Source organism: Bison bison, unplaced genomic scaffold, assembly GCF_000754665.1.
Source record: "Bison bison bison isolate TAMUID 2011002044 unplaced genomic scaffold, Bison_UMD1.0 scf7180017864035, whole genome shotgun sequence".
In the NCBI taxonomy this organism is placed as follows: domain Eukaryota; kingdom Metazoa; phylum Chordata; class Mammalia; order Artiodactyla; family Bovidae; genus Bison; species Bison bison.
In genome coordinates, this window is record NW_011494607.1 from 22,694 (window position 1) to 42,809 (window position 20,116).

Here is a 20,116-nt window from a genome sequence, read left to right on the forward strand (position 1 = left end):
CTCTTGAGAATCCCTTGGACAGAAAGGAAATCAAACCAGTCAATCCTAAAGGAAATCAACCCTGAATATTCATTGGAAGGACTGATGCTGAAGCTGAAGCTCCAATACTTTGGCCACCTGATACAAAGAGCCCACTCATTGGAAAAGGCCCTGAAGCTGGGAAAGACAGAAGGCAGGAGAAGGAGATGACAGAGGACAAGATGGTTAGATGGCATCACCAACTCGATGGACATGAGTTTAAGCAAGCTCTGGGAGATGGTGAAGGGCAGGGAAGCCTGATGTGCTGCAGTCCATGGGGCTGCAGATTAGGACATGACTGAAAGACTGAACAACAACAAACTTCCCTAACATTTTCAACTGTGCTGCACAAAGCAGCATGTTCTCCAATGGATGTCAGATCTACCACCACCAACGGGCCTTCTGCTTAGACAGTGGTACCTAAACAGGAAGGAAAAAAGGTAGCACAGAGGGAAATGTCACTGATTCATCTACTGACTCTCCCAAATGGGGCTGGCAATCCCCACAGCTTCTGAACAGGCAACTGGTGTTTCTAATTAACTCATTCAATATTTACTTAATGCCAGCTATATGTCATGATAAGCACTGGATCCTTCGGACTTATGATTAGGATGCTGCTGCTGCTAAGTCACTTCAGTCATGTCCAACTCTGTGCGACCCCAGAGACGGCAGCCCACCAGGCTCCCCTGTCCTTGGGATTCTCCAGGCAAGAACACTGGAATGGGTTGCCATTTCCTTCTCCAATGCATGAAAGTGAAAAGAGAAAGTGAAGTTGCTCAGTCGTATCCGACTCTTAGCGATCCCATGGACTGCAGCCTACCAGGCTCCTCCATCCATGGGATTTTCCAGGCAAGAGTACTGGAGTGGGGTGCCAGTCCTAACAAATACTTGAGTCCGATCCATCATCTTCCAGAATCAACATATTGCCCCGAGTCAAAGGATCAAGATACTGTAACTGTTCTGGCCTTTTATTTGGCTACTTATCTACACAAGCAAATGCTGAAGTAGGTCACTCATAAAGTGAGGCTACATTGCCCACCCCCCACAAAGTTGAAAGATGTCAAATCTCTATTATAAGAATTGGGAGAAAAAAATTTCTTCTTCAACAATGAGATTTCATGTAAGTATATCACTGTTTGTTTTACCTGCTATCTCCAAAAGTGAGTTTATGTGATCTCCTTCTGCCAGCTTCACAAATCCAACCTGATTTCCGAAAGTGTCAACCCCTTCAAAGGGCAAAGTCAAAGGTTTTCCTTGGAGGATTTCTTCTACAAATGGTTTTAATTCCAAAAGAGCATCAATACCACTGGCAAGAGACAATATATACTTTTAGTAATATAATAAGTAGTAAAATATACAAAACCAAATGAGAGAAGAGTTTTAGATAAATTAATTTTTGTATTTGTACTAATTATTTTAATGCTCAGAATACCTTCAAAATCAAATCCATATGATCAAAATAAAACTAATATAATTTTAAACAAAATTTATATAAGTGAATTAATCTTTACCTAATTGCAATTTATTTTATATTAAAGATACAAAAGAAGATGTTATAGTTTACCAAAAGGTTTTAAACCAAGGAAATACTGCATGCACAACTAAAGAAAAAAAATAGACAATATATTGCAGAAAAATCTAATACCTACAAAAGTTTAAACCAGATTATGTGAAAGTTTAACGTTCTTGTTAAAAGTACTAATATTTACATAGTATTTACTATTTGTGAAGCAACAGTCTCCATAATAAGATAATTAATTATACTTAGACTTGACCAAAGCACAAGTTTACAACTACAGTGACATAAATTTGCTGTATATGTTTAGTCTATCTGAATAAAGGGCTATTCTGTGTTTCAAATGCACTATTTTTTCTTTATAAAAATAAAAGTTTACTATATTAGTGAATTAGACATTATCAGGTTTGGAATATTTTGAAAATTAAGATCAATTATTTCCATACTAAGAGGATTTTAGTATAGGGACTTTATAATGAGAAAAAAACTAAAATCTCACTAGAGGGCAGCAATCACTCAAGAAAGAAAGAAAGACATTTTACATTATGGAGAGGGGTTTAAAATACCCTTCTGGTGAACCACCTTAATTTAAATTATCTTGATCAGCAACTTGTTCATCAATAGTAATAAGATGTCAAATGTGTGAAAAGAAACAGACATTTTTCTAGATGTTTCATATTTCTACATTAGCTTTAAGTTTTTAACTGATTTTCATCCACAGTTTCCATACTGGTCTTACTTCTTTGTCAAATAATATATAATACTTCAAAACAGCTTTAGAAATGTCAACATTTCTCACTGGACCTCCAAATTCACATCCGAAATCCAATCTCTCCTGACTATATTTAAGTTCATCCAAAAAGACACGCTGCTACTGCAGTACTATCTTCACCATGGCTGAATTCAAGCATGTGAAACAGAACAGCTACTCTGGCTCATCTTCCATAAATCAGGGGATGAATATCAGGATACTCACTTTAAATATAACTCTATAGCAAAGCAGGCCATCCTAAAGCTCATGAGTTTTCAGAAACAGTGAATTCTACATTCCATTTTTCTTTAAAGAAATATAAATGATCCGAATTCAGTCCAGTTTTTCCACTCTGTAGTAATACAAACCAATAAATTTATCCTAATGAGACGTCACTGGTCACAGAGTGAAAATGAGTCACAGTGCCTCTTGGTAAATATCACTGACTTTAAAATTCTTTTAAATAGAGTATCTTTTCAAGAACTGTTTATGGAAAGATTTCTTTGTAGTAAACTAAACAGAATATAGGTATGTAGGAAACAGAATTCTGAAACTAGAATTCAGACCCAAAGGTTGTACTCAAAACAAAGATAGGACAGCCATCTTTTCAAATCAGTATCTGGATTAATATATTTCTATTTCTTTCTTCTGCACTGTGAAGACACAAAGCGTGCCATCTACCTGAAGAAATTCATTACATTAAAAAAAAATGTTTCTACACACTCCTTATCTGACCCATTGATCAGTACTTTATATTAAATACCTAAAATATGATACTAGACTTTGAAAAGTAAGGATATAGAACAAGAAACTGACAATACGGATGTCTAGCATATTATACTGTATGGGATGAAAGATGAAATTAAAAGATTAGGGACTCAGAAAACCCTTCACATAATCAATGTCTTGCAGAAAACCCAATCAGTTTCACTCACTATGGAAAGTGAAAGTGAAGTCACTCAGTCGTGTCTGACTCTGCGACCCCATGGACTGTAGCCTACTAGGCTCCTCCATCCATGGGATGTTCCAGGCAAGAATACTGGAATGGGTCGCCCTTTCCTTCTCCAGGAGATCTTCCAGACCCAGGGATTGAACCCAGGTCTCCTGCATTGTAGGCAATCGCTTCACTCACTATACAGCTACCCAAAATGAAGCCACACCTTGAATCTCATCATCTTAAGTGTCATCTTAAAAGTTGACACTTCAGTCACAAACACTTTCTTCCCTGGTTCCCCAAACTAGAAGCAAATCTTCTCGCCTTTGAAATTCCATTAATATTTTATACTTTATGAAACACACCACTTTTATCACATTTTTCTATTACAGTTTTTTGGATCCATATGACCCAGTCAACTATAATGTATAATACATGAGCACAAGATCCATTCACGATTCATCTTTATTTCCTCCAAAGCACTTAGTTCAGTATCTTACAGGTGGTTGATAAACAATGTTGGTTGAACTGCAAAATACTATCTTGTCTGTATAGTAAACTTCAAATATTTCTTAATTTTTCATTGCAACTTAGTCAAAAATAATTAATTGCTAAGTTGCAAGTATCTGGTCATCATTTTCTAGCAGAGCTACAACTCCCAGTACTATAAAGTAGCACAAGGATGTGACTTCAATTCCTCAAATACCAAGCAGACTTGCTAACTATTTAATTTTTAACAGAAAATTGAAATTTGCAAACACATATTGTAAACACAGGGCTAAATGACTCAGAGTGTCACTATGCTCTGGACAGTAACTCTTCAACAAACGATACCACGATTTAGGGCAAGACAGTGCTTCCTAGTTCAGGACTGTTCCATGTACTGACTGCAGGTGGTTTAGTACCACTGACCCCTGTGCATAAAATGCCCATGGCACTCCTTAGTAACTGTGACAACCAAAATCAACCCCCCTCCCAAATAATTCTAAAAGTCTCCTAGAGAAGGCAGTCCTACCTCCAATGAGAAATGTAGACATTATAATATATTGAGAACATACACCCTCACCCCAACCCAACTGCATAGCACTTAACAGTATTTCTAGGTAATTATGTGTTCATCAGTAGAGGCCACTGAGTTACATGCTGCTGCTGCTCAAGTCACTTCAGGCATGTCCAACTCTGTGCCACCCCATAGACAGCAGCCCACCAGGCTCCTCTGTCCCTAGGATTCTCCAGGCAAGAATACTGGAGTGGGTTGCCATTTCCTTCTCCAATGCATGCTAAGTCACTTCAGTCATGACCAACTCTGTGCAATCCCATAGACGGCAGCCCACCAGGCTCCACTGTCCACAGAATTCTCTAGGCAAGAACACTGGAGTGGGTTGCCATTTCCTTCTCCAACTGAGTTACATACAGGAGGCCATTCATACTTGCAGCAGACTCATCTCTTCCACCTCTTTCATGAACTTGTGCTCATCTTCTCCCTCCTATCTCCATCCCACCCCCTCCCTCAATCACACTCCATGGAACAATAATAAAGAAAACCAACTAGTTCTGGTTTCTCCGCTGACCAGCATTCATTTAATTCCTAGAACTCTCAGCTGCTTCATATGCATAAGAAAGATGACCTTTCTGTGTGGCCAGACTTACAACACTTGTTAAGGAAATAAAATAATACTTGTTTGGGAAATAGAGGCTGACGAGCAGAGACTAAAATATATATACATGCCATGGCCAAGACCCATTTTTGATAATAGAGCTAAAACTTAAACTTATCAATCAATGGTAACTCAGTCTTCTTTGGTTTAAAAAGGCCTCTTTGGGGTACAATTATTCTTTAACTCAAACTTCCTTTCAGGATTGCTTTTCCCTTTCCTCTCCCCTCCTCCTTCCCAGGGAACCCAGCATACTTTTGTATAAAGACTGAAGAAGGTCTTTGGTTTGCTTGCTGTTTGGGTTCTCGGAGATGCCCGATTCAGGGGACTGGTCTGGTCATATCCCCAGGTACCCTTCGCTGGTGTCCACGAAAAATCACGTGTCCCTCCTGGGCACTGCATTAGCAGGCCCTGCTGAAGTATGAGACCTCTGTAGGGGCCTCTGATCAGGAAACATGGATACCTGGCATTGCCACTGTCCCTCATCCCACCCCTACTGATCCACCGATTCTCTGTGAACTTCCAAGTCTACCTACCAGGAAACAAGGAAATTTCTGGATTCATCTATTAATATATACCCTGATAGGCAAAGGGGAATTGAAGGAACTACCTGAGGTCTCTGTGTTAGAAATCTCCCTCAACGCTAACCTCCTGGCTGTGTGGAAGCACATTCTTCCTTGAGGTCCCCCAGGGAAGAAGGAATTCTTCCTCCAGACTGCCTTCGGACTTGAGACTCTACTAAATCAATTCTCACCCGGGTCTCCAGTCTGGCAGACTGCCTTGTAGATTTGAAATTTGCCAGGCCCCACAATCACCTGAGCTAATTCCTTAAAATAAAGCTCTACATATAGCTACAGTGTACATACAGATACATCAATATATCTATATATACAAATGAAGACCCATCCTACTGGGTCTGTTTGCCTGCAGAACCCTGACTCGTCCACCATTCTAACATACAGAGTACCACCCATTTTCTCCTGGGCTTGCATCTTCTTGTGCTGCATTTTCTCTGACTTCTTTTAAGAGCATCAGAGTATTTCTTTTTTTTCTTCTGATTGGCAAAACGAACAGTGAACGTGAGTTAAGTAAAATCTTTCGGTCCTCTCTGTCATTGTATCTGCTTTTGGGTGGAGCACATTGGGACAGATGAGAAGACTGATCCCTAAAAATATGCAGTTCTACTATTTAAAAGATATCACCACTAGAATCATAATTTGACTGTATATTTTGAGTTACTACTTTATTCTTTTCTCCCTTATATTTCCCCTTTCCTTCGCGCCCTCTCCATCCAAGTCTTATTATTCATTCCCTCAGGAGACTATATGTCAGGGTAGAAAACAGAAGCTGTAACCTGTAATTCTGACTTTGGCTATCCAAAGAGCTTAAGCTTGAGCTTAATCCAGAGAGCTACACAGAACAAGGCGCACTCATTCCAACAGTGTCCCAGAGAAGTGGAGGATGAGCAAGGTTTCTCCACTGTGGGCTGGAAAACAGCAAAGACTCATACTCAACTTGTGTGGCACAATTCTGAGTTTGGCGGTGCAGAGTATACAGTATTCTAGTAATGGGGTGGGGGTGAGACTGAAACTGTCCACTGATCTAGTAAATGACAGCTCTAATAGCTAATAATATTAAGTGCCTACTATGTGCCAGGCCCTATACTAAGTGTTTACATGTGTCAGTACTATTATTTTCTCCATTTACTTAAAAAATGATTTGCCCAAAATTGAACAGCTTATTAAGACATGGTTCCAGAATCTTTACCTGGAATCCTAACCTAAATGGTCAGACGCCATAGTGCTTATATAATTAACATGGACAAAATAACTGCATAACAAATGCATCTGATAACAATAACACAGTTCAAAAGTATAGATTAGGGGCAATTCCCTGGTGGTCCAGTGGTTAGGGCTCTGCACTTCCACTCCAGGGTACAAAGGTTCAATCCCTGGTAGGGGAACTAGGATCCCGCAAGCCATGTGTCACAGCAGAAAAAAAAAAAAAAGAACAGATTAGGAAAAATATTGTACAGCTAATTCTGTACCTTGGCTTGTTGATTGCAACAAATTATAACAAAGAATGTTTCTTTAGAATTTCAATGCCTCTTTGGGTTCTGTTATGTTTACTCATATTCAAGTAATAACTTGGAAAACAATATTCCAGAAAGATGTAGTACTCACACGTTTACGTCATCTTCATTCAATAACTGCATCACTAGTAGGGTAATATGAAAGGAGCCATCACTGCTCATTGCTCTGGCCAGTTGCTCATCTTGTCGTATTATTGCATTTTGCAGGATCTTAATTCCTTTTGTAATCTAATCACACACAGAAAAACAGAGATTAGGTAAGCAACATTTCCTTACAGCAACATTTAAATTGAGAAGAAAATAAGTAACGATTAAAATGAGAACACTGTCAGGATTTTCAATCAAATCATGCTTGTCTACCTATTCTTAAATATCCTGGAGGGATAACTCGGAAAGTTTAATGGGATGTATAAATGTTTTAAAAATTACACAATGCTTGTCCATCTTAAGAGCATAGCCCAACATCCTTCTCTTACAGACTGGGTCCCTGACTGAGTGGAAAAACTCAATGGCTATGTATCTTTCCAGAAACTTATCCTTGGAATATATAGTATGACTCACTATCATTATGATCTTTCCTAAAAATAAGAGCTTTATTCTTGCCACAGAAAGGTCAAATCAGCAGACAACATTCCATTTCTGCTGGCAGTAATATTTATTTGTCTCCAAATGAATGTGTCTGAGAACCCATTCTTCATGGCCTTTAAGATCTTTCAGGACAGCAATAATTCAACAGGAATGACTACTGTCATTTCCCCAGACATGTGAGGCGGGGCATAACCATGGTGAGAGCTGCACAGAAGGCTAAACGCGTATGTTTACAAAACTGTATCCAAGCAAAATTCCTGTACAAAAACTGTATCTTTATCCAAGCAAAATCCTTGGTCCCTCATCAGCTCACCCCTCTCAACCTACTGAGAACAAAGAAGAATGATGACTTTTCCCTCCTCTATTTCAAGCTAGAGACAATGCTGTGTGTGCTAAGTCACTTCAGTCGTGTCCAATTCTTTGCAGCAGTAGGGACTACAGCCTGCCAGGCTCCTCTGTCCATGGGATTCTCCAAGTAAGAATATTGGAGAGGGCTGCCATTCCGTTCTCCAGGGAATCTTCCTGCCCGAGGGATCAAACCTGTGTCTCTTACGTCTCCTGCACTGGCAGGTAGGTTCTTTACCACTAGCACCACCGGGGAAGCCCAGAGACAATATTAGCCAACTTCTAAATGGAAAATAGCTTGAACATAAACTAGCAAACCAAGCGATCCCCAGAGGAAAGAGTGCACATAGAAGCCTGGAGGCAGCAGGATTAGAGAGAAAACGACAAGAGAGGAGACTGGCAAAAGCAGCAGAACCCCCAAAAGACAGCAGAGATAAGAAAGAGCTGAATCACGAGCGTTCCCATACAGACAAGCTGTTTCATACTGAACAATCTTTCCATTATCTGCAGACTGTGACTGGACAAATCATGAGGTGTTGGCCTGGGATCTGACTTCCCACAGATCTTTACAATAAATCCTCTTCACCCAAATAACCTCAGCATGTCTCTATTCCTTGCAACCTGGAGAACAGTAACACGAGAAACAGTGTTTTCCTGGTGGGACGATACGCAATAACACCTAAGATTTCCCAAGGTACGATGTCACTTTCCAGACACCCAACAAAAGAATATTGATAGCCTGGTAGTTAAAATGCTCCTAATAATAATACACAAAGGTCTTACAGTCAGAGTTTTCTCTACCTCTACATTGATCAAATTAATGATGTCCCCAAGGACACATTTCTTCCTCTCCATGTCTCACCACAGTTCTTGGTAATACAAATAAACACAACGTTGAAACAATAGTCCCCTTCTTGTGTGGTCACTAGGTTTCAGGCACTAGAGTAAGCATTTTACATCTATTCGTTCACTAAGCCTCCCACCAATCCTGTGAAGTAGGTATTGGTATTGTCTCCATTAAAATAAATTGAAACACAGAAGATTTAAAAAAAAAACTTTTCAACATCTTAATACTACCCACTCTTGGGCTTCGCTGGTGGCTCAGCTGGTAAAGAATAAGCCTGCAATGTGGGAGATCTGGGTTTGATCCCTGGGTTGGGAAGATCCCCCAGAGAAGGGAACAGCTACCCACTCCAGTATTCTGGCCTGGAGAATTCTACGCACTGTATAGTCCATGGGATCGCAAAGAGTCAGACATGACTGAGTGACTTTCACTTTCAACAGCCACTTTCAAAACCCAAAATAGCAAAGGAACTTGAGAAAAAGATAAATTACAACAGATGAGAAAAGATGAAGGAAATATCTAGAGGAAAAGATCCAGGAGTGAGAAGGAGGAGGAGGAAAACTGGCCAGAGAATTGTAGAAGAAAAGGTACGAGGAATGTGTTTTTGAGAGGATTCAAGGATAGGGGCAACATGAGGGTATTGACTCAAGTCATGAAACATCAAGGGAAAAAAGACATTTAAAGGAGATTTTGAGGAAGTCTTACTGGATCCTGTGTAACAGAACACATGTGTGTGTGTTAGTCACTTAGTCGTGTCCTACTCTTTACATCCCCATAGACTACAGCCCACGAAGCTCCTCTGTCCATGGATTCTCAAGGCAAGAATACTGGAGTGAGTTGCCATTTCCTTCTCCAGGGGCTCTTCCTGACCCAGGGATCGAACCTGGGTCTCCTGGATTGAAGGCAGATTCTTTACCATCTGAGCTATAGGGAAATCCCAGTAGAATACATGGGCTCAAAAAAGCCTTTGGTGTAAGCCCACACTACTCTTCGAGGATTTTACAAGTGAACTTTTGAGAGATTTTTCCAGGTGCAGTGAAGTCCTAGACTGGTTTACAGGAATACTGAAGCAGCTGAAGAAGATCCATGTTCATGTGGGAAGAACCTAGCCCAGTGCTGAGTAAAAATCGTACATGCTCTAGAATGTCAGACTCAGAACAGTATAAATGCATCTTCAAATATTAGCTGGCACAAAATGGTAATTCTGGCTTAAATAATCATGAAAAAGTGGTTTAGGATGAGAACTTTTTAATACAAAGTGAAGCAAATTAAGGGTGCTAGACTTGTATCAGAAATCCTGGATTTTAATAACAGGTCAGCCACAGGTGTAACCCCACAGACATCACCTAGTCTCACTGAGTCTTGGTTTCTTTTCAATTGTAAAGCACTGCCAAAGTTACAATGGCAACCCACTCCAGTACTCTTGCCTGCAAAATCCCGTGGATGGAGGAGCCTGGTAGGCTGCAGTCCATGGGGTCGCTAGGAGTTGGACACGACTGAGCGACTTCCCTTTCACTTTTCACTTTCATGCACTGGAGAAGGAAATGGCAACCCACTCCAGTGTTCTTGCCTGGAGAATCCCAGGGATGGGGGAGCCTGGTGGGCTGCCATCTATGGGGTCACACAGAGCCGGACATGACTGAAGTGACTTAGTAGCAGCAGCCAAAGTTACAGGGATGTGTTAAAGGTCAACACACAAGCTACAGGAAGGCAGACAAGCTTAAGGAAAGCACTTCACCACATCTGCCTAATATAAGGTCTGCAACACTGCCAGTATTATGAAAATCAGGGGTTCTCTACCCCAAGGGACATCTGTCAATGCCTAGAGACATTTTCATTGTCACACCTGGGGTCTGCCATTGCACTTAGTGGGTAGAGTATCTGCATTTTCATAAAAATTTAGTCTTTATTCTAAGCTCAAATACTAATTATATATAAATTCAGGACAATGCTCAAAAATTTGTATATTCAGCATTTTAGTGCAATGTCCTATTATTTAGTGCAAAAGAGTTATAGACCATTCACATCTTTGAATTATCCAGTAGCTTATAAAACTGCAAATTAAAATTCATAAAACTTTTGAAGACTATCTCTCTGAAGTCACACAGTACTTAAAATGCAAAATTAACCTCGACCTATGAAAATTCTAAAAGACAACCTAATCAAGTAATGTATATCTAACTATGCTTTGATGCCTCAAATTAATTTATATATTCCTTGATATCATCTTTAAAAAAATTTAATGCTTTTTATTCTTAATTGCATTCTTAAAAGATAAAAAGAAAAAAGGAAACTACTTCAGAGTCTTCTCTGTATGCCATTTTTAAAAGTACCAATGTCATTAAAGGCCAAAGGAAACTAATTTTTATAGCCACTGTTTAAAATTTTACAAAGCCATTGAAGCTTATCTGTTATCATAATCCCCAGCCACTGGCAGTATTGAACAATGCACATTTTTTAAGCCTAACATTACAGAGCCATATTTAAATAGGATACTGAAAGAAACTTAAAAAAATAAAAGCTTATTAAAATCTTAAATATTTCATCCACTGAGTAATTTTCTTTGTATTTAGAGAATAAAAACAGACATGCAACTGCTAAACCTCACCATGAAGCCATATTCCACATGCCTAAAAATAAAAGCAATAAGAAATTTCATTTTTGTATGTTAAGCTTTCTAGTTGATTCAAAGCATACATGAGCCCACAGAAAATGCCTTCAAGTCAGTATGTGAGGGAGAGTGGTTACAGTCTAGCACACAGAAGGACAGTGTCCTTTACCTCATCTTTTGACATTATTTTTGGATTTTTTCCTAAGCTGTTAACATACATCATTCCTAAATTTTCTGCCTCATTAAGGTTTAACAGAATTATCACATCAGTTTGCTACCTAATATCTCTTCAAAGACAAATATAGTCATTTTTCTTGCTTGTCTACAGGATGAAAAAAACTTGAAAATTTGATGATAAAGCGGTAAGTAGAGTAAAAGTAAAAAATCATCTGAAGGTAGGAGAATTTTCTACATCTACCAAGTGTTTAACATGCATGATGACATCATGTACTTTCACAATTGCGTTTCCCAGAAAGGAACAGAATGCATAAATCATATTTCATCTTTTCATAAGACCAGTAATTTTCACATTACAAAATGAAATACAAAATTAAATGTAACAAATGCCTTTTAAAACTCCTAAAGAGTATCATATTTTTCCATTGGTATAGAACTGTCATCTTACAAAAAAATTAATGCATTCTTAATTTCAATTAGCTTCCTTTGCATTTTTCATTATTGACATATTATTACCTCTTATAAGAAAGTATATAAAACCAATACATGGGCAAATCCACCTAGAAATAATAATTGAGCAATTCTAGTCAGTTAAGAAATATTTAGGATTCACTAAAATACCATTCAATTTCTCCTCTTTATTTTTAGTTTTAAATTAATGTATAATTGTAGGTAATGGAGAAACACAGTCTCATATACATGCAATTACGATATGTTTACGCATTCTAATTCATTTTCCAAATCTACTTCTTAAAAATACAAAAATCATGACCTTCCAAAACTAAAGCATTCCAAATGTCTACTAATGTGTTTAAAAATCAAAGACCCATGTAAGTCTGAATCCTTTTTCCTTTAAAACTAGATGCCAACAAGTAGAGGCAAAAGTAGAGCGGCTCATTGTCAATGTGCTAGCTTCCAAAAGCTTGTTTGCAGGTCACTTAATTGGAACTTGGAATACAGTCTCCCATTGAAACAATGTTATAAATGCTGCTCCTTTCCCCAGGACTCCCCACAAAAGCCCATAAGCAGTTTCAAAAGAAAATTAACATTAGATACTTTCAAACAAACAAACAAACAAGGTGCTCATACAGAAGATATAAAAAGGATCTACCTCATCTTGTCCTAGTCCCTAATCCTCCTCCCTATATAGGCATTAAGCTTTGTTACCCACAAGTCAGTCTCTTGAGAGAGAAACATTAAATTCTTTGGTTTCCAGGTTATTTGAAACTTGTGTGCCCACTATTACAAGTCATGGACCTCCTGGAAAACAAACTATCACTGAACCTATATTACAGAAAACCAGCATGTGTCACACCGAATCTATTATTTGTAAATTTGTTCTGGTTGGAATTTGGTATGCCGGAAACATCTTCTGCCCTGAAATGACAGTATTTTGTGTGTGTGCACCTCTATTCCTGCCAAACTCTGTTCTAGGTACTGGGAAGGAGCTGTAAAACTGTGAGGAGGACTAACAAGTGTCAGATTTCAAGGATGACAATGGTGGGGATGTGGGGGGGAGGTGACCTAGTCAGGGTGCTCATGGGTGGGAGAAGTTTGAGCTGAGATTTTGGCATTAACAAAACCAAAAGGAAAGAAAAGAAAACTAGCCAGAGAAAGCTTTCCCACAGGCAGGCGGAACTGGCAAGTTCAAACAAGGTCAGAGGGGCTGAGATGGAGGTCAAACCATATAGAACCTTCTAGAATATGGTAAAGCCTTTGTCTTTATCCAAATATCAATGGGAAGATACTGAAGTGCATAGGATGAAGGTGATGTGTCCAAATTTGGGTTTAGAAAATAATCATTATCACCTTCACTTTACACCTCAAGACACTGAAACTACAAAAATTAGGTAATGTGACCAACATCCACAGTGGCATTTGTGATCCAGCTGGTATCTGAGCAAGGTTGGTCAGGCTCCAAAGCCTGTACTATACCCACTTTCTACAGAACCTGCCAGCAGCAAAGAGGCAGAAACAAAGGCTACACTGACTTACAGGGTAAAAACAAAGGGTTGCGATGGTTTTCTTTCATCTCCTCCTCCCATCTTTGTGACCAATCTCAGTGTCAGAAGAAAAGAACCTCTTCACCCTCTTTCCCCTCAGCACCCTTCCCCGCCGGCCTTATTCTAGCACATCACCCCACCAGTCTTCACTGGAGGAGGTGGGAAGCGGGCCCAGCGCTGGCGAGGGCTGGGGCAGGCTGGAGGGAATGCAGAGCTGCTGCTCCGACCAGGGGAACCAAGAATAGCTATTTAGAGAAGAGCTCACCCAACTTCTACACACACAGACTCTGGAGTGGAACAATGTCTAAGCAAGAAACCAAAATAAGGAAACTGGCATCTCTTCCAATCACAAAAAGTGTGGGGATGTCACTAGGCCTGTTTCACGTGCAGTTTCCTCAGGACCTAACCTGCTCTCCTATAATGCCTGTAGGTACACATGATCCTAAATCTCATAGAAAACCTGTCTGAATAACTTACAAGTATTTTAATATTTGTCAAAAACATTAAACTTGCCATTGGCTAAACACTTAAGGGCTATTTTACAGTTAACCTACCACTACATACCAGTAAAATCAAACTTTGATTCTTTACTGTATCAAACTCTAAAATTCTGTATTGCTAGGTAATTCCACTTATCTATGTATCTTTTCTTCCCAAGTGAACTATACCTCACAAACTAGAAGTTTCCTGGAATGCCCCAACAGAATTTGTTCTCTTTTATATTTATTTCTTTGATTTCAATTTTGTTTGCTTTGATTTTTAAAAATTCATTAGCATTCTGTAGAAACATTCTAGTTAAATAAAGGGAGAAACAACCTGAAAATATGCCCAGTTAAGAGATCAGAGTCCACAATCAAACAGGAATTCAGATCTAGCTCTGAAGATACAAAATGGCCAAGTATAGAAACAGTCAGACTTCCAAATGAGACGTTCTTTCCTAAGGCGTTACAATTCCTATGTCACTGCTCTAAAAGGCTTAGCTACTACAGTTTTCTGTCTCAGTCATGTGAGGGTACCTTACTGTGGGACAATTGGCTGGTTTCATTTCCTATTACTGATGGCACCTTAAATTTTCAGACTTTTAATAGATTTCTACCAAGTTTATTATACACCATTAAGTTGGTACAACAATGAGTAATTTTTGAAAAAACTATATTGCAATAATCATTACCATAAACTGGACTGCTGCTGCTAAGACGCTTCAGTCGTGTCCAACTCTGTGCGACCCCAGAGATGGCAGCCCACCAGGCTCCCCCGTCCCTGGGATTCTCCAGGCAAGAACACTGGAGTGGGTTGACATTTCCTTCTCCAATGCATGAAAGTGAAAAGTGAAAGGGAAGTCGCTCAGTCGTGTCCGACTCTTAGCGACCCCATGGACTGCAGCCTACCAGGCTCCTCCATCCATGGGATTTTGCAGGCAAGAGTACTGGAGTGGGATGCCATTGCCTTCTCCAATAAACTGGACTAAGCAGCAACAAATTCCAGTTTACTTTCCCCACAGAGATTTCAGAATCTTTTTTTTTTTTTTTAACCAGCTCTCTGCTTCTGAAACATTCTTCCATTATGATGAACAAAACTTTAGAAAGAACCTTGACATGCTATCTGGAAACATTTTTTGAAGTGGCTTTTGTAAAACTGTCATTTAACTGTGATTGCTTAAATAATATTTTCCAAAATTATTGTTTAAATATATTCTATAGTCCCTGTATTTTATATTCCCTATGTGTGTGTGTATACTCCATATTTTCTGCCCAGCTAAAATGCCACTGAAGACTCTTAAAGGCTGAAAGTAACAGGGCTTACAAGCATTTAGTGCACCTTAAAGATAATTTAGAATAAAAATATAGTAAAAATACTTAAAAAAAAAAAACAGCACCTCTTTGTTGGTGATTGGAATGGATAGGAAATAGTTGGGTTGATAATCTTTTCGCTTTTTTTTCCTCTTCTTTATTTGCTCTTTATTGTTGCATTCATTTTCTTTACTTCTCTCCAAATTTACTTTAGGAACATCAGTGACTAGAGAAAAAAATTCAAACAATAATATGTCTAATGCAGTTAAACAAAGATAATATAATCAGTAAAAAAAAAAAAAAGCACTATACAACTAGCAATCATTCATAATTGTCATTTTCAAATCTAAAATAGGAATTGACAAATTCTTCTGTAAAAGACTTCATAATAAATACTTTAGGCCTCGCAGATCATACAGTCTTAACTACCCAAGTCAGCTGTAGACAAAACACAGCTGAATGGGTACAAATGTTTTCCAATAAAACTTTATTTACAAAGCAGATAGTTAGATCTGGCCCATGTGCCATGGTGCACTAACCTCTGATCTCAAGTATAACTAACAACCATTCTCTTCCCCTTGCCACAATTTTCATGATGCTAGGAAAAATCATTGTTTCTCCATCCTGTAATATGTATATTCCTAACTTTTACAACAAAATCACTTGCAGCAGTGCCACTGAAAGTTCAATTTCTGGCTAATGTCACACTATAAACAATTAGCAAAAACTGAGAGGATGCTTTATAAACTTTCAGAGCAAGGAGGCAAAGTAATTTTGTTTGTTAAATTCTGGCTTCTGTTTTGCAGATCTTTTTCTTTAATGTTTTTTTCTAATAATTAATGTTTTATTATATATTTCACAAAAGTATCAGCCAGCAACAAATAAACAACTAAAGAAAAAAAAATAGTCCTTAACCACACCTCACTTGAGAAACACTTACCACGCTTTTTTAAAGTCATCTTCAAAAGACATTTCTAACAACCAACAATTCTTATTATGAAACTATACTCCTAGAAATAATTTTCAAATCAATGTGAAATGCTTTTTTTTTCTTTAACAGATTCTATCAGGGGCTTCCACAGGCATGGAAAACTACCCTTAGTTTATATTTCAGGTTGTGTCTTCTTGAACAGTAGAGTACCTCATAGGGACTTTGTAAACTGCAAATATATATCTTCTGAGGTATAATTTTGCAGAGGAGGAGGAAGTACTTTGCCTTAGATTCAGTCTTATGAAGTTGGTCTCACCTTTGAGATCAGCTCTAACAAACCATGGTGACCAAGAGCACAAGATCTGTGCATATCTAACTAAACTCCTTATTTTACATACAATGAACAGAAGAGAAAAAAAAGTTTTAAAAACAGCTCAGTGTCACAGAGTCAAACCTGGTATCCAGACCTTTCAAAGCTCTCCTTCTAGCGTAATTTCCACTGGAACAAATTGCTTCCCTCTTGTGGTTCTAGATAAGTAGTTACTACTATGAACAAAATCAAAGAGCAGAAGAAACTGTCCTTATTCTGTTTTTCTTTGAAATATTAATAGTAAATAATTTTAAATGAATGTTGCAAATAATATTTTAATGAGAACTTCTAAGAAAAATAGTAGAAAATGTTTAAAATTTTAAAATTAAGCATTTGTGGGAACAGACATGCTTTCTTTCTAGGATCAACATATGTGTGAACCCTAGAAGGAGACGTAGAAGACAGGTCAATTAAGAACTAGGTGATCTGGGTAATAAGTCTGACTGTATTGTTACAGGTTAAGACAGAATTAACTGGTCTGTTTGTGCAACCGTTTCTCTATTACACTTCTCAACAACATGCATAATGATTAATATAGTTAAAATGACGTACCTTCACAGAGAATACAAATTTGAAATATAAATTAGCTTCTTTTATACATGTGAGCTTGTCAGAACTTTTATAAGCTCACAGCACTCTCATCCACATTGTCTTGTGTGTGTATGCTCAGTCACGTCCAACTCTTTGCAGCCTCATGGACCGAAGCCTCCCAGGCTCCTCTGTCCATGCGATTTTCCAAGCAAGAATACTGGAGTGGGTTGCCATTTCCTCCTCTGGGGGATCTTCCCAACCCAGGAATCAAACCTGTATCCTGTGTCTCCTGCATTGGCAGGCAGATTCTTTACCACTAGCACCACCTGTCAAGTATGAGCAGTATATGAATTGCCTCATGGGATGCCCCTGGGTTTTATTTCCATGCAGCTTTTTTCATTTGGAAAATCAAATATGTTGAGCTGCTTGTAAGTTCAGACACATATAAGAAACAGTCCTTACTTTGTAGTAACATGAACTAAACAAACTAACTTTAAACAGAAGCCACAATATAATATGCTAATGAAGTACCACATATTTTAAATCTACTTCTAAATACATTCCAAGCCCACCTCCATCTGTTGTTAGTAAACTGGTACTCAAGAAAAGCAAACCAATTTTAATATAATCTGTGATCTAGAATAACAGAGCCAACTGCTAATTACCTCTGTACTAATTAAGATATTTTATATTGAAACTGGGCTTCCGGGATGACGCAATTTGGTAAAGAATCTGCCTACCAATGCAGGAGACACAAGAGATGCAGAAATTAAATAAAGAACGGTGGCCAAACTAATAATCCAGTTGATGTTATAACCTTTAGTTCATCTCAAAATTAACACAGTAGAAAAAGAATCCAGAACCTATAGTCTATCTTTTCTTTTTTCAAACTGCAAGCCATTAGTGGGTTATGAAATCACCAGAGAAGATAATTTTTAAAAGTACTTTTCAATAACCAGAATGGACAGATTGGAATGGAAAGGAAAGCAAAACAAAATCACAGAATGGTAAACAGTACCCTGCTTCCGGTACACGTAAGTATTACTTCGTGAAATTTCAGTTTTTTACATATATATGTATACTGGGTGGCACTGCAAAATCTACTGCAAAATCTATTTCTTACTTTGAACATAAGACATAGTTTTGCTGTATTTTACTCAATATAAACAGTACTAAGCAGAGGAACAGACCGCTGAAGTCTTCAGTATTTTAAGTTGTTTTATAGCTTACCTGTTTAAAACTAAAGAGTCCTCCTGTCTGTAACTACTTATTTTTGCCATTTCAAATGTTCCATAAGTCCATTTTGCAGATATTCAGAGAAGGAAAATCATGATCTCTGAAGGTAATAGTTACAATTTATAATAGTTCTAACAATTCCGGTATCATGAGAATGATACACCTGAAAGCCCCCAGTTCAGAATACAGCCTCTTGGTAAAAATAAAGTACAGCGTTTTTCTAAATTCCCTTAGCTTCCTTTTATCAATAACTATTAAGCTTTCCTTTGAACTGGATTATCTAAATTTTTTCTTTTGTTAGACATCACAGATAGAGTAAAGTTTAAAATAATCTGGTGTGAGCTGGACAAATAAAGGGGGGAAATAATCCTGTATTTATTGTTATAGTACAGTTTAATTTACAGTTGTAAGTAGTATGCTTGTGTTTTTCTATTTCAGTGAGTCCTGCTGATTTATGGTCAACTTGCTAGACACTTGTTTGCATATCTTCTACGCCTTTCATTAGCAGGTTATTTGTATGGCCAGGGTATAAAATCCCTTTTTTCCTTACTGAACTTCATTTTATTTATAACTTTTAAATCATAATCTAAGTTCTAAAATACAATTTAATATTATCTTTTTATTTTCCTTAGGTCGGGAAGATCCCCTGGAACAGGGAATGATCACTCCGGTATTCTTGAGAACTCCATGGACAGAGAAACCTGGTGGGCTACAGTCCATGGGGTCACAAAGACTCAGACACAACTGAGTGACCAACACTTTTATTTAATTCATACGAAAAGACAATGAGCAAAGTATTCGAGTAACATCAAGTTTACAATTAAAACATTAAAGATCAATGACAATAGAAGCAAAATATAGAAAGCTTTGGCCATGTGCCCTGAATCTTTCTCTGGATTATTTAGAGTAACTTTTACTGTTCAGCAGAAAAAAAAGTATTAGTTGTAGTAAAGCTTGTAAACCCATCCCATAAATTTAATTTATTATACTTGTTAATTTTCATAATGATTTCAGTAGCCATTTTAATGTGCTCTAATGAATCTGGTCTTGTTGACAAAGGCTGTAACTCATCCATGCATTGACTCTTTTTTACCTAAAGCACCACGTGTGTCATTTTAATGTAAATTATCTAATTTTCTTAAAGGCTTTTTAATTCTCTCAAAAAACTACAAGGAAATGAATTATGAGAGAAATTAATGTAATGTAGCCCATCTGTTATTGTTGGTTGACTGTTTTTATACTTGCTGTTAGCCAAAACAATGAGTGAATTCAATTTTGCTTTTATATTCTTTTTCTTGCTACGTAAGCCATCAAATCTCTGAAGTAACCATTCTTAAAATCTAAGTATACAACATAGACATTACCTTCTATATTTCATAGAATTACTCTGAATAAGGACAAGGAAATGGCAACCCACTCCAGTACTCTTGCCTGGAAAATCCCATGGACAGAGGAGCCTGGCGGGCCATGGTCCATGGGGTCGCAGAGAGTCAGACACGACTGGAGTGACTAAGCACTCTGAATAATCTTTAGCAAATTACTAAAACTTTCTAATTTTCTGTGAGAATTAAGCAAAGAAATGTAAAGCATTTAGTGATGGGCTAGAAGCACTCAAAGGTATTATCATAAAATACTGCTTTCAAGGGACACATTCTTACTTATTTTGGCAAAATATTTTGGTAAGATTAAATTAATAAAAACTTATGGAGACAAGTTCTTTGCCA

The 20,116-nt window shown here is 37.9% G+C and overlaps 1 protein-coding gene across 1 annotated transcript in view; it reads right to left on the bottom strand.

Annotated features, from left to right (window-relative positions):
- Positions 1 to 20,116, bottom strand: part of LOC104984735 (A-kinase anchor protein 7 isoform gamma-like) — a 49,139-nt gene that overhangs the window by 18,461 nt on the left and 10,562 nt on the right. The window contains exons 3-5 of the mRNA XM_010834615.1: positions 15,411 to 15,550; positions 7,058 to 7,194; positions 1,164 to 1,324 (exon numbers count right to left, since the gene is read on the bottom strand). Coding sequence (XP_010832917.1) covers positions 1,164 to 1,324; positions 7,058 to 7,194; positions 15,411 to 15,550 — 438 coding nt within the window. The remainder of the gene's footprint in view (positions 1 to 1,163; positions 1,325 to 7,057; positions 7,195 to 15,410; positions 15,551 to 20,116) is intronic.